The 13,430-nt window shown below is 53.5% G+C and overlaps 1 protein-coding gene across 2 annotated transcripts; it reads left to right on the plus strand.

Moving 5' to 3' along the window:
• Window positions 1-813: 813 nt before the first annotated feature.
• ZNF623 (zinc finger protein 623) lies at window positions 814-12,482 on the plus strand. Of its 2 annotated transcripts, XM_060127544.1 has the most exons (3): window positions 814-940; window positions 8,341-9,654; window positions 10,351-12,482. In XM_060127544.1, the coding sequence occupies exons 2-3, from the start codon at window positions 8,428-8,430 to the stop codon at window positions 10,498-10,500; spliced, it is 1,377 nt and encodes a 458-aa protein (XP_059983527.1). In that variant the 5' UTR covers window positions 814-940; window positions 8,341-8,427; the 3' UTR covers window positions 10,501-12,482. The 2 variants fall into 2 exon arrangements, with proteins under 2 accessions (XP_059983527.1, XP_059983526.1); XM_060127543.1 differs by having other exon boundaries at window positions 8,341-10,490.
• Window positions 12,483-13,430: the final 948 nt, after the last annotated feature.

Below are 13,430 nucleotides of genomic sequence, written 5' to 3' on the forward strand. Positions count from 1 at the left end.
AGGGCCCAGGGCCCCTCTTTGGCACTGCTTATTGTAATGACCCCCTTGCTTGCTCCTTGCATCTCACCCCCTGACAGAGCTGGTGCTTGTGAATACTGCCCTTCCCCAGGTCCAGCTGGATTGTGTTTTGCTCGGCTTTGGGTTTGGAAATTGGAGGCATGCTCTTCCACCCGGGGGTGGGGGGCGGGAATCAGCGGGATTTCCCGCGACTGTCCCCAGCGGCCATTCCTGCTCCCGCAGGACCAAACGCACGGCCGGGGCAGGAGCGTGGCCCTCGAGGCGGTCGGCCTGGCCACTCACTAGCTGTGTGACCTCGAGGAAGTGACCTGGCTTCTCCAGCTTCAGTCCCTGGTCCGTAGAAGGAAGATGTTGGAGGACATTCCTCGTGGGCTTGGAGTGAGCCTCTGCGGGAAGGCTCGGGAAGCGCTGCCCGCCACGGAAAGGAGGCGGAAGCCCTCGGCGGCCCGCGCCACACCAGGCCTCGCCTCTGTGAGGAGCGGCCCCCGGCTCGTGCCCGAAGGTGGAGGGGGGACGCACGCCCTGGGGCCCGGGACCGCTGGGCGCCGGGAGCTCCGCCTGGTTCTCAACGCCAGCATTTACAGCTCCCGGGAGACACAACCCCTGTCAGCCATTCACACTTGGCGGGCAGGCGGCGCTCAAGGCTGCGGGGCCGCGGGAGATGCCGTCCTGCTCTGCCCCTGCCCGGCTCCCTGCCGGGCTCCCTGCAGCCCGCGGCCGGCCAGAGGTCCGTACCACCGAGAGACCGGCTGGTCTCTGCGCGGCTAGAGCGGCACCGGAAGCTCCCCGGGCGGGGCCTCGGGCCGATTTCCGGCCGCACCGTGCGGGCGGCCGTGCGGGCTTTGTCAGCAGGCCAGCGGGGCGGGCGGCCAGCGGTCCGCGTGCGGGGCGCGCGCGCCGTCCTCTCGCCGCTGGGCGCCGGGTGAGTGGCGCGTTCCGGGCCGCGGGCGGGGGCGGCAGGGTCCTCCGATCGGGCGGACGGGCGGGCTGAGCGCGGTCGGCCCGCACGGGGGTCCCGGAGCCTGGGCCACGGTGAGCCCGGCTCCTGGCAGCCGTCACGGCCGCCCCCGCTGGGCTGCAGTCCGGCCCGGGGCCCGCAGCTTCTCTCCCTAAGGAACGTCGTGTGGGTGAATACCCGGTTCCACTCTCTTGGTTCCTTTCTCTGGCTCCAGGGGTCACACACCCAAGCCGTAGAGCCTCCAGCTTCAGCGTCTGTGTCGCAGTTCTCAAGCCCACCAGCCCTTCCGAGGTGGCCTGGCGCGGGGTGGGGGGCACAGGTGCGGCTAGTACTACTGTTCTGCTCTAAGCCTGCCTCCTCTCCCAGGAGTCCAAGGGAGCTCTCCAAATGATGCTGGGGAAGTGGCCGGGGCCTCGAGCCTCTTTGTGCTGGAGGAGATGCAGAGCCGGCACCTCTGCCCTGGCGGGGGTAGAAGTGATGAACAGGATCCCCTCCAGCCCTGGTCCCGAAGGAGAACTCCCAGGTGGGGAGAGGTGATGGGCTGCGCTGTCCCAGCTCTCCCCTGAAGGCTCCCTTTCTAGAGTCGTATCTGAACCCGGTGGCCGTGTCTGCTGATGTCCTGGACGTCTTACCCCCTCATGCAGTGGCTGCATGGTGGTCATGGGATCTTCAGGGCCTGAGTAGCATGCCTGTGGTTTCCCAGGAATGTTAGCTGGAGGCCAGTTTGAACTCAGGCAGTTTGTCTGTAGAGCTCATCACGCTGCAGTAGCTTCTCTGCAGCATATCCTTTCCCCGAGCTCCAGCCCCAATGAATGACAGAAATGTCTTTTGCCCACCTAGGGTCTGAGAGATGCCAATCTAACCGAGTCTTCAGGCGATACCTTGCTCCTGTCCACAGAGGTGGGACTTTTTGTAGATGTAACATTGTAATGGTATCTTAATAACGGTGATAACTGCAGCATCCCTCTTTCGGGGAATACAGAGAGAAATGAGTGGGGAGGGGGTCTCTGTACTTTCACAAGCCAACTTGGTGGCTCCAGCCCTTCCTGGAGTGATGGTGATGGATTCCTGACTCTCCTGGAAAGGTCCTGGGGACGATGCAAGGCTGAGCTGAGAAGGCCCAGACCACATGCACAAGCCAGTGATGGAAGGGGTGCTCAGGGAAGCAGCTGACCCAGAAACAGGGCGAGGCCTTGAACCAGGTCAAGGAGCTGTCAGGCATGTCCAGTGCTGCCTCGGGTTGTGGAAGATGACTGTTGAAAGGGCACTGAACTTGTCAGGAAAGGAGACCATTGGCATCGTTGGGCAGAGCCTTGGGAGCAAAAACCAAATGGCCATGGGGTGGGGTGGGAGGAGGAGATAGCAGCTAGCAGCTGGCTCAGCCTTAAACGAGTCACCTCCCTAAACCTCATGGATGGTTGTGAGGAAAGAAGAAAAGCACACGCCAGGCACTCGGTCCCCAACACGGCTGCAGTGGCAGAAGCTCGGGTTGATGACAGTGGCGGCTGCAGGGCAGCACAGAGGTGCAGATTCTCCTGGAGCTCTAGTCCGTGTCTTCCTCGTGTGTCTTTTTACTCTTTTTCCCATTATTCCCAAGGGTGAAGCTTTGCAAACCTTCCTGCTTCCTTTCTTTAGGCTGTAAGCAGCAGACAGCGACCTTGGCCAGCTTGTAAGCCAAGGCTGTAACGCCCTTCCACCAGTGCAGGCAGCTTCTAGTGCCTGCAGCGGGCACTGCCCCCTCACCATCTCTGAGCCCCTCTGGGCTGCTCACAGGCTCCACTCCCAGGCTAAGCTTCCACTTCATTCGCAGCACTGAGGCTTGCCCCATCTCTCAGCATCAACTGTGTATTTAGACAGTTTCATGTTATATTTTGTCCAGCAAATTCTATATGTTATAACAGATGAGTGGGCCACGTTAGCCTTGGATGTTATGGAACCGATGTCTGGCGTATTTTTACTTCCTTTGTTCATTTCATTCAGGTTTCTTTAAATGAAAGACTATCAATTTAATTTTGCTTGAATTCACAGAAGAAAAAGGAGCTAAGCAGAAACTGAAAGATTGCTGAATTTAAGATAAATGTTTATTCAAAGCAAGGTATATTTAATTTTTAAAACTTCCTCTAAAGTTAAAAAAAGTTATGAAAATCATGAAAAGGCATACATTTTTAAAGCTATATTCTTGTAAGTATATGCAAGCCTGTTTTCAGATGGTATAACAGTCATTTTGAACAAAAAAATCAGAAAATATCACCTCCAAAACAAAAAACCAAGTCTTCCCCCCCACCTTTTTTTTTTTTTTTTTTGCAGTACACGGGCCTCTCACTGTTGTGGCCTCTCCCGTTGCGGAGCACAGGCTCCGGATGCACAGGCTCAGCGGCCATGGCTCACGGGCCCAGCCGCTCCGCGACATGTGGGATCTTCCCGGACCGGGGCACGAACCCGTGTCCCCTACATCGGCAGGCGGACTCTCAACCACTGAGCCTCCAGGGAAGCCCTAAGCTTACTTTTATAATACTAATCCCAGCTGATCTAAGCAAAATATCCTGTAAAAGTGACATCATAGTTGGGAAGGGAAAAAAATCTTCAACAGCGGGAAATGGGCAGTGGAGGTAGACAGGCCTGGCTCTGAACCTGAGCTCTGCCACTTCACAGCCTTGGGTAACTGACTTTCTCAGCCTCTGTGAAGTAGAGTAAAGAATAGAGGTAACAGCTGCCTCACGAGGTTTGGAGGTGTCCCTGAGACCATGCAGGCCCGTTCAGCACTGCCTGGTTGGGGTTTGAGGGGCCCTCGTCAGTAGCACCCCTCCTGCCCTCCCAGGTCTGCGCCAGTGAGGCCCATGAAGAGCGAGAGGTCACCTCACTATTGGTCAAAGCCTAGGTTGGAGTGACATTGGACTTCTCAGGCGAGTGCTGGTTAGACACTGTCCTGCCTGCTGGACGCCTTGTCCAAGAGGTTGGGTGCTGCATGCCTAGTTATTCTCTCAAACCTTTCATTTGGCTAACTCCTTCCACCTGTCTGGGGAAGAGAAGCGGGCAGAATATGTCAGGGAGCATCCTTCCTCGTGATACCAGAGGCCCAGGGATGGTCTGCCTGCGGCGCCTGATGTGTACTAGGGCCTCTGAGCGCCTGTGCTGGCGACGCTGCTGCTCAGAACGCCAGGTGCCTCTGTGTGAATGAACTTGAAGAGTGCCAGAAGGTGTTGCAGGTGGATGGGTAGAGTGTGATCCCATGTTTATATCTGAAAGTCGTGTGTACCTAAGTAAATGTATCATTGTTTTTGTTTAATCAGAGGTCTGGATGAATGTGTATAAACTGAACAGCTAACAGTGGTTCTCTGTTGGATTGCTGGGGGTTATCATAGTCTATATTTTATGTTTACCCCTTGAAATATTTTTACAATGTGTATCTTATGTTTTTAATCACTAAGAATTAACAAGATATAAAAGTGAAGTAAAACAGGATATGAGACTGAGGAGTGTGGTCCTGATTTCATAATACATTGGTGCAGAAAAGCACTAGAGGAAAAATGTCCCTGTGTAATCTGAGTGGTGGGGTTAAGGGTAATTTTATTGTTATTTTTTAAGTTTTTCTTGAATAGCATAGTTTACCTTTATACCTTGAAAAAATAACTAGTTAAAAGTAATTTTTATAAGCAGAAAAGATTTTAAACCAAGTTAGTGGGCCTTTAACTCGGAAGAACATTCTCAGCGAACGTCACCAGGCAGTGGTCGTAAATGCTGTGTCGCAGGGCACCCCGAGAGGGCTGCTGCTCCCAGAAGCTGTGTTGCAAATCTCACACAGAGAGAAATGCCTCGCGTAGACTTGTGCTCAGCTTCTCATCCTCACTGTCAGCTCTTGGTGTGCGGGTTCAGTTTCTTTATCATCACAGGGAACGTTGCATCTGAATAGTCACGTTGTCTAATAGCCGTATTTAAGCATGGGTTCATTTTGCTGTAACAGAGATTCAAAAATAGTGTTTCCAACAGGAAACTTGGTTTCTCGTGTTCCATCTCACAGGCAGGTGGGTGGCTCTGCCCCTCCAGCGCCCTGGAGCCTACCATACGTCACTTCAGGTGGGCGAGAGGGTGGGAGACGGGTGGCATGCGCACATCCCTTCCATTCCTGTCTCACAGCTGGAATCAGTCACAGGGTCACACCTCACTTCAGGGAACTTCAGGAAATGAAGTCATTCACTGCTGTGTGTCCACTAAAATTTCTGGAGGGGTTTCAATCACTCAGAGGAAGCAGGGACACCGGGCAGTGTGTCTCTGCCACAGTTTACCCCATCGGCCACCCTGGGTCCCACACCAGGTCATGCTCAGTTACTGCTTCCTGCCCAGAGCCAGGATCTCTGTGTGTGGCCTTCTCCCGGCACCAGGGCCTCTTCACGTGGTCACAGTCTAAACTCAGACAAGTCCCGGCCTCCCCAAATGCTGTCTCCTCACCCACCACATAGATGCCCCCACTCAGGAAGGGGAAGAACCCCAAACCCACGGCAGTCGCTGGTCCACAGCGGCTGCAGTTCCCAGTGGAGTCTGCAAGGACGGCCTGAACTGGTGGCCACTGAAGCGAAGGAGTCCCAGGACCCAGCGGAAATGAGCACCTCTGTCGACCAGAAGACAAGCACAGGACCAGTTATGGCAGCTCTGTCCCCAAGCCCGAGCTGCCAGCCCCTCGGTGTTGGTGGATAGGAGAGGGGAAGGCGCGCGGCGGTGTGTTCACGCAGTGGAGGCCGCACACCGTGAGGTCTGTGCCACACAAGTGGCCTCCCCAGTGCGGCGCTCAGCGTCAGCAGACACGTGGTGGGGGCATGACAGCGCCCGGGAGGTAATTAGATAGTGTGGAACGTTCTACAACCTTAGGGGTATTCTAAAAAGCACTGAATTGTGCACTTTAAAATGGTGAATTTTATGGTGTGTGAATTCTATCTCCATAAAAAGTGGGTACATGTTGAATAAAAAGCAGACACAAAACATAACTGTATGATTCCATTTAATTGAAATAGAAAACATGCAGAATTCATCTATAATAATAGAGATGGTTCCCCTTGGAGGGGGAGCCTCTGGGCTATGGAAGTGTTGGTGGTTAGGCAGGTGTACGCCAGGAGTTCATCGAGATGTGTGCACTTGATGCGAGCTGCCCCTCGCGAAGAAAAAAGAACAGCCTGTTGGGAAGAAGCCCTACGGCCCTAGAGCTCGTGTTACCTGGTTACACCACTTTCCTGCCCCCGGGCTGCTCCCCTCTGCTTGCCTGTGCCCTCAGGGGCACATCCTTGTCCTTGGCAGCCACGTTGGAAATGGGTTCTGGAGGGCATCGCTTTGTGGGGCTGCATAGCAACTGGTCTGCTTCCCACTGGTGCAGATTTGGGGTGAGAGGTGATCATGCAGGGTCGTCCTGGACGGAGCTCCTGGGAAGTGGGCGCAGCTGGGGGGCACGCTCGGGGATGCACCTGTGAGGAAGGAGGGATCGGGTAGTGGGTTTGAAACAGGCCCAGGCACATCCCAGTGGAGCTTTGGGGCTGGATGACCCTTCCGAGTTGCCCCAGGTGGAGACTGGGGTGCTCTGCGCTCTGTCGTGGGCTGGGCCCCAGCTGGGGTGTGGCAGGCAGGGTCCTGAGATGGCCCCGACTGTGCACCCCTCCCGGCTGCCAGGGAGGGCTCTGGCGGTCAGTTGACATAAGGTAGTCGGGGAGCCCTCAGAAAGCAGGCTTTCTGCAGCTGGTCACGGAAGAGAATCAGAGAGGGCGTCTGAGCTGCTCCTGCCTGGAAGGTGCGGGTGCTCCCGAGGGCCCACCAGCTGGTGATCGGGGACAGTTCCACAAGCGCAGGGGACCACCTTCTGCCAACAACCTGAGCGTGTGGAAATACGTTTTCCCATAGCTTCCAGAAGAGATCTCAGCCTGGCTGACACCTTGTGCGACCCTTCTCAGGGGCCCCAGTCGTACCAGGCTGGGCTTCCGACCTACGGCCCTGTGAGATGGGAGCTGGGTCCCTTTTCTGTTGGAAGTCTGAGGTGAACTGTTACATAGCGATGGATGGCTCGCCACGGAGAGGGCGTGACTGCAACGGAGCTCAGCTCCGGGTGCGAGAATTCCAGAGCTGGAGAAGGGAGCTGGGCACAGCGTCCCAGAGACCGCGGGAGGTTAAATAAGCACAGGCTTTTCCAAAGCAAACACACCTGTGGAGCGAGGCCCACGTGCAGGTCACCAGAACCCTGAGGCCTCCCTGCACCCCCTGCCAACCACGGTCTTCTCCCTAGAGACCATCGTTGACTCGAGTCTCCCACCATGGTTGGTTTTGTGTGGTTCTGAACTTTGTGTGAATAGGATCATACGCTATGAACTCTGGCTCACCGTTACATCTGTGAGGTTCACCTGCGCTTTTGTGTGGGGCAGGTCTTTTCATTGCTATGCATTCCTCCCTTGTTGGAGGACTCCTCAGTTTACCCTTTCTTCTGTTGATGGATATTTTGGTGATATGAAGAGGGCTGTGGTGAACATTCCAACCCCAGACTTCTGCAGGGCGGGGCCGGGGGTGCACAGGTGGACGTCTTTACCTTGGATTCGATCAAGGACATTTAACCCTGTAAGGAGGGAGGGTGTGGTGGGCGCAAACACAGGTAGGTTGGTAAATGTGGGAGAAAGTGGGCATTCTCGTCTCATTGCTTCTGTTTGCTCACTGAAGGAAGATGCAAGGTCATCGTCCCTGAGAGGAAGGACGGCGTGTTGGACATTTGAGAGGAGAGGAGAAACCAGGAGATGATCTTACAGGGGAGTTGGCCAAGTGTAGAAATTGCCGGCAGCTCTCAGGGTCCGTTAGGCAACTGGTTATAAATGTAGAGAGAACTGAGTCGGCAGGGGTGCAGACACCGATCAGGAAGGAAGCTGAATTTTACTCAAGTTGGGGTTTTCCCGCACAAGTATGATAGAGGAGGGGAAGGGCAGGGGAGTTAGGATTAATATGCAAGAGAATGAGTGTAATATATACCCCAAATGAATATAATCCCATCGACCATCTAGGCTGGGGAAGGAGGGGCAGCGCAGAGGTGGTTAAGAGCAATCCATCTGTGTTTCTTTGGAATATGTCTTGATTTTTGAGTGGAGTCCAAGCCACATCCCTGCCCATCTGCCATCGGCCAGTCTGTCCCCTGGAGTTGGTGTTAGCGGTGGAGCCCAAAGAGGCCTTCGCCAGCGGAGAGGCCGGCGGGGTGAGCCGAGCACGGTGCTGGGCCGGGAGTGTGGGCAGAGGGAACGTTTTCCTCTCTCCCACTCCTTGGATATGCGTTTTGCTACGCGCCCGCCCGCTCCAGCAGATTCCCGTCTGTTAAGAAAGGGGAAAGATAACCGTACTCTCTTTGATTGCAGACTGACGGGTGACTAGAAGGTGACTCCAGAGCCTGAATTTCTGAGCATGGAAATCTGCAGAAGACAGTGTCCGAAGCCCTCACAGTGATGGAGGTCGCTGCCCCTGCGCCTGGCGGGGGCCCTGAACCCAGATTAGGGGGGCTGTTGGGAAACCTGGACGGGCAGAGCCTGCGGAGCTGCCCCTCCCAGGAGGGAGGTTTCAAGCAGGTGACAGTTACCCACTGGAAGATCCAAACAGGAGAGGCAGCGCAGGTGGGCAGTAAGTCAGGAGGAAGCCCCGTCCTGAGCTCAAACCTCCTCCTGCTTCAGAGAGAGCTGATCGAAGGGGAGGCCCACCAGCGCGAGGCTTGCGGAAGCTTCCCATTTAATTCGGACCTGGTCAGACATCAGGTTTCTCAGGCTGGGGAGAAGTCTCACAGACGTGACGAGTGTGGGAGGGGCTTCGGCCAGAGCTCCCACCTCGTGGAGCATCCGCGCGCTCACGGCGGAGACAGACTCTACGTGTGTAACGCGTGTGGGAAAGACTTCGTTCTCTACGCGGATCTTGTGGAGCATCAGAAAGTGCACGCGGGAGAAAGGCCCTTCAAGTGCGCTCAGTGTGGGAAGGCGTTCTGTCACAGCTCAGACCTGATCCGCCACCAGCGCGTCCACACCCGGGAGCGACCTTTCGAGTGCAAGGAATGCGGGAAAGGCTTCAGTCAGAGCTCGCTGCTCATCCGGCACCAGAGGATCCACACTGGGGAGAGGCCCTACGAGTGCAACGAGTGCGGCAAGGCCTTCATCCGGAGCTCCAGCCTCATCCGGCATTACCAGGTCCACACGGAGGTGAGGCAGTACGAGTGTGAGGAGTGCAGGAAGGCCTTCCGCCACCGCTCGGACCTCATCGAGCACCAGAGGATCCACACCGGGGAGAGGCCCTACGAGTGCAACGAGTGCGGCAAGGCCTTCATCCGGAGCTCGAAGCTCATCCAGCACCAGAGGATCCACACTGGAGAGAGGCCTTACGTGTGCAACGAGTGCGGGAAGCGTTTCAGCCAGACGTCGAACTTCACTCAGCATCAGAGGATCCACACTGGAGAGAAGCTCTACGAATGTAACGAGTGCGGGAAAGCGTTCTTTCTGAGTTCGTACCTTATTCGACACCAGAAGATCCACACTGGAGAGAGGGTGTATGAGTGTAAGGAATGTGGGAAAGCTTTTCTCCAGAAAGCCCATCTCACTGAGCATCAGAAGATCCACACTGGGGACAGGCCCTTTGCGTGTAAGGACTGTGGGAAAGCCTTCATTCAGAGCTCCAAGCTCCTCCTACACCAGGTTATTCACACTGGAGAGAAGCCCTATGTATGTAGTTACTGTGGGAAAGGCTTTATTCAGAGGTCAAACTTCCTTCAGCACCAGAAAATTCATGCTGAAGACAAACTCTATGAATGTAGTCAGTATAGGACAGAGTTCACCTCAACTCCAAACTTTAAAGGCAGCCAAGAGGTTCACCAAGAGGGACTCCCCTTGAGTCAGACCCCCATACATTTGGGTGAGAAGTATGTAGGTCAGGGGGAGCACACAGACTTGTAACTATTCTCCAACTCACTGAGCGATAGTCGAAGCGAGTGGTGTGAGCCCTAAGTCATACGGCTTTGGACGTGTCACCGTTTCCCAGAGTCACCGGCAGGGCTGCCTCTGGAGTGGGCTGCCACCTCCCACTTGGCTGCCCAGCCGGCCCGCTGTCTTCCTCCTCCGTTGGGAGCACGTGCCCGCGGGAGAGCCACGTGACTGGACAGCTGACTTGGAGCTGGACCAGCCTGGGGGGAGGAGCTCGGCCTCGGGAGAAGGTTCTTCTGTTTCATTGCACAATTACAATTCACCCCAGAGTTAAATCCCTTCTAAAGTAGAATTATGTACCTAATCGTATCACTTTAAAAGAGTATTCCTTAGCATTTTTTTCTTTTCTTTTCTTTTTTTGCGTTATGCGGGCCTCTCACTGTTGTGGCCTCTCCCTGTTGCGGAGCACAGGCTCCGGACACGCAGGCTCGGCGGCCATGGTTCACGGGCCCAGCCACACCGTGGCATATGGGATCCTCCCGGACCGGGGCACGAGGCCGCGTCCCCTGCATCGGCAGGCGGACTCTCAACCACTGCGCCACCAGGGAAGCCCCTCCTTAGCATATTTTGATCTGTCAGAAAGGCAAGTTGGAGAAACATCCTTTCTTATCTAAAACCACAAATTGGTTCCCTGTCGTCCTTAGGATAAGTTCCAATCTCCCCATCCTGCATCCGAAGGCCTTTTGCTTCCTGGGGCCTCTTCTCCCGCCGGTTAACTCCCTGCCGCACCGTTGGCACTGCGGCAGCACTAACTGCTGGACGTCCCCACTTACCCAGGCCGCTCCTGCCTCCTTGCCTCTGTCCTGGTTGGAATGCCCCCTCTCCTCACCCGGCTGACTCGGCTCAGCCCGCTACCCCTCTGCTTCCGTTCCTCGGTGGTCCTTCACCTCTGTTGCTGCGCTTACTCTGATATGTCAAAATCGTGTTTCAGATCCTCTCTCTTTCCTTGTTACAGTGTTAACTCGTGGAGCACAGTGAGTGTATCTGATAGATTTGTGTCCCTGGCGTCTAGAGCGAGGCAGTACAAAGCACACCCCCGTCCTTGCGTACTTGGCTTGTCCTCTCTATACTGCTCTTTAAAATACGTTTTCGGATGCTCTTTTTGCTGTTGCTGTTTTGTGTAATCTGCTGGTCTGTCGGAAATACCTCCTCTCGGCCCTGCTGGCGTCTTCGGCTCATACTGCGTTCAGCACTTGCAGGCAGGAGCCAGAGTGAGATGGCGCCCCTTGTGTTTTTGCCTTCACGGCTTGTCCATGACTGTCCACTTGCTCTGGGGGAGGCTTGTCCTCAGTCAGTCATCCGTGTATCTTTCTGATTCATTCAAAGGGCACACAGTCCTGGTGCGCTACATGACTTTTCCCGTCTCAGCCATTCCATGATTGAGCCAACGTCTTCCCCTTTCCCTGCTCTCTGACTCACTTTGTCATTGATTTGAAAATGTAATTATCTAAAAGGACCAGTGCTAAATACTGGGAAACCAAGAAGAATGAGACACTATCTGTCCTGAAGTCGTCCAGAGTCTGATGGGGGAGGCAGGAAGGTCACGGTATGCTGAGTTAAGTGTTGAAAGAGAAGTGTGTTCCCGGTTGTGCAGGAGCATAGGTAAGGAGGTGACTAATTTGGCATGGGGCAACTGGGACGGCTTCACAGTGGAGGTGACAGCAAACTGGTCCACAGAGATAAGTAGACATTTTGTCAGCTAGAGCAGAGGATGATCTGGGAGGGAATCTGGGGAAACGGCAGGACTGGTGGATCCCTCTCTGGGTACGGCTGTTCGAAAGCAGGCCAGTTTTATTACACAGCAGAACTGTTAGTTGTTCCCTCTGAATTGCTTTTATCTGAACATTAACAAAACCAGTTTTGAAATGCTGTGCTAATGGATTGCCCATGAGGGTATATCTTGAGTTCTTAAACTCCAGCAACCCTAGAAGCCTTGAGGGGGTAAATAATTCAAAAAGAGCATACAGTGCTCCATCTTTTGGAAAACTCACCATGACTGGAGATGTTTCAAATGATATAGAAGCAGATATTACCAGCCCATTTTAACCAACTTTGTTTGGTTGAGGTCCAGTTGCCATACAGTAAAACACCTATTTTAAGTGTACAGAATTCTGACAAATCCATACGCCTGTATAACCATCATCATGATCAAGGATAACATTTCTGTCACCCCAAAATGTTCCCTTTTGTCCTTTCCCAGTTAATCCCACCTCAGGCCCAAGTAACCACTTCCTGTTAGTGTGGATTCGTTATGCCTGTTCCAGGACTTCCTGTTAGTGTGGATTCGTTATGCCTGTTCCAGGACTTCATGTAAATGGATTCATATGGCATATAATCCTGTGTAATCCAAACGTCTTTCACTTCGGCATGTTTTAAAGACTCAGCTGAGTAGTTCTGTGTTTCCATAGCTCTTTTTCTTTGTGAGTAGTGTCCCATTGTATGCGTTAAGCATCATTTATTATTCATTCATCTGTTGATGGAAATTTGGGTTTCCAGCTTTGGCTGTTATGAATAAAACTGCTATGAGCATTTCCGTAAAAGTATTTATTTGGACGTGCCTCTTTATTTCACTTGGGTAAATGCCTAGGAATTTAATTGCTGGATTATAAGATACGTGAATTTTCACTTCATGAGAAATTGCCGAAAAGTTCTTCATCGTGATTGTAGACTTTTACACTCCTGCCCTGCCAGGGTTCCACTGGTCCACATCCTTACCAACATGTGGTGTTGTCACGGTTCCAAACCCTCATCCGCTCCAGTGGCACATAGCGATGTCTTTTATGCTTCTAATTTATATTCGCCTGCTGAATGATGATGCTGAACATCTGTATCATTTTTTGTGATGTGTCTGTTCACATCTTTTGCCCATTTTAAAATTGGGTGGTTTGTCTTATTTACTTATGAGAGTCTTTTTTATATTCTAGGTCAAAGTCTCTTCCCAAACATGTATTTATTTATTTAGCTATGGCCGCACCACACAGCTTGTGGGATCTTAGTTCCCCGACCAGGGATTGAACCCGGGCCCTCAGCAGTGAAAGCGCTGAGTCCTAACCACTGGACCGCCAGGGAATTCCCCCAAACATATATTTATTATGAATACTTACTTTTTTTTTTTTTTTTTTTTTTTTTTTTTGCGGTACGCGGGCCTCTCACCGTCGTGGCCTCTCCCGTTGCGGAGCACAGGCTCCGGACGCACAGGCTCAGCGGCCATGGCTCACGGGCCCAGCCACTCCGCGGCACGTGGGATCTTCCCAGACCGGGGCACGAATCCGTGTCCCCTGCATCGGCAGGCGGACTCTCAACCACTGCGCCACCAGGGAATCCCATAAATACTTCCTTTTAGTCTTGGGCTTACCTATTTTTTTTTTTTTGACTTAAGAGACTTAAAATGATTTGGAGTGATTTATAGCATATAAAGTGGTATTTAGTCTTTAGTGGAGAAAGTTGCTAGTCACCTGTAAGAAAAACAAGCATTGTGGGCATTCCTAAGA

The sequence above is a fragment of the Lagenorhynchus albirostris genome, chromosome 17 (assembly GCF_949774975.1).
Source record: "Lagenorhynchus albirostris chromosome 17, mLagAlb1.1, whole genome shotgun sequence".
Classification (NCBI taxonomy): domain Eukaryota; kingdom Metazoa; phylum Chordata; class Mammalia; order Artiodactyla; family Delphinidae; genus Lagenorhynchus; species Lagenorhynchus albirostris.

Coding starts and splice junctions, on each gene's coding strand:
- ZNF623 (XM_060127543.1), top strand. CDS start 8,428: ATGGAGGTCGCTGCCCCTGCGCCTGGCGGGGGCCCTGAACCCAGATTA.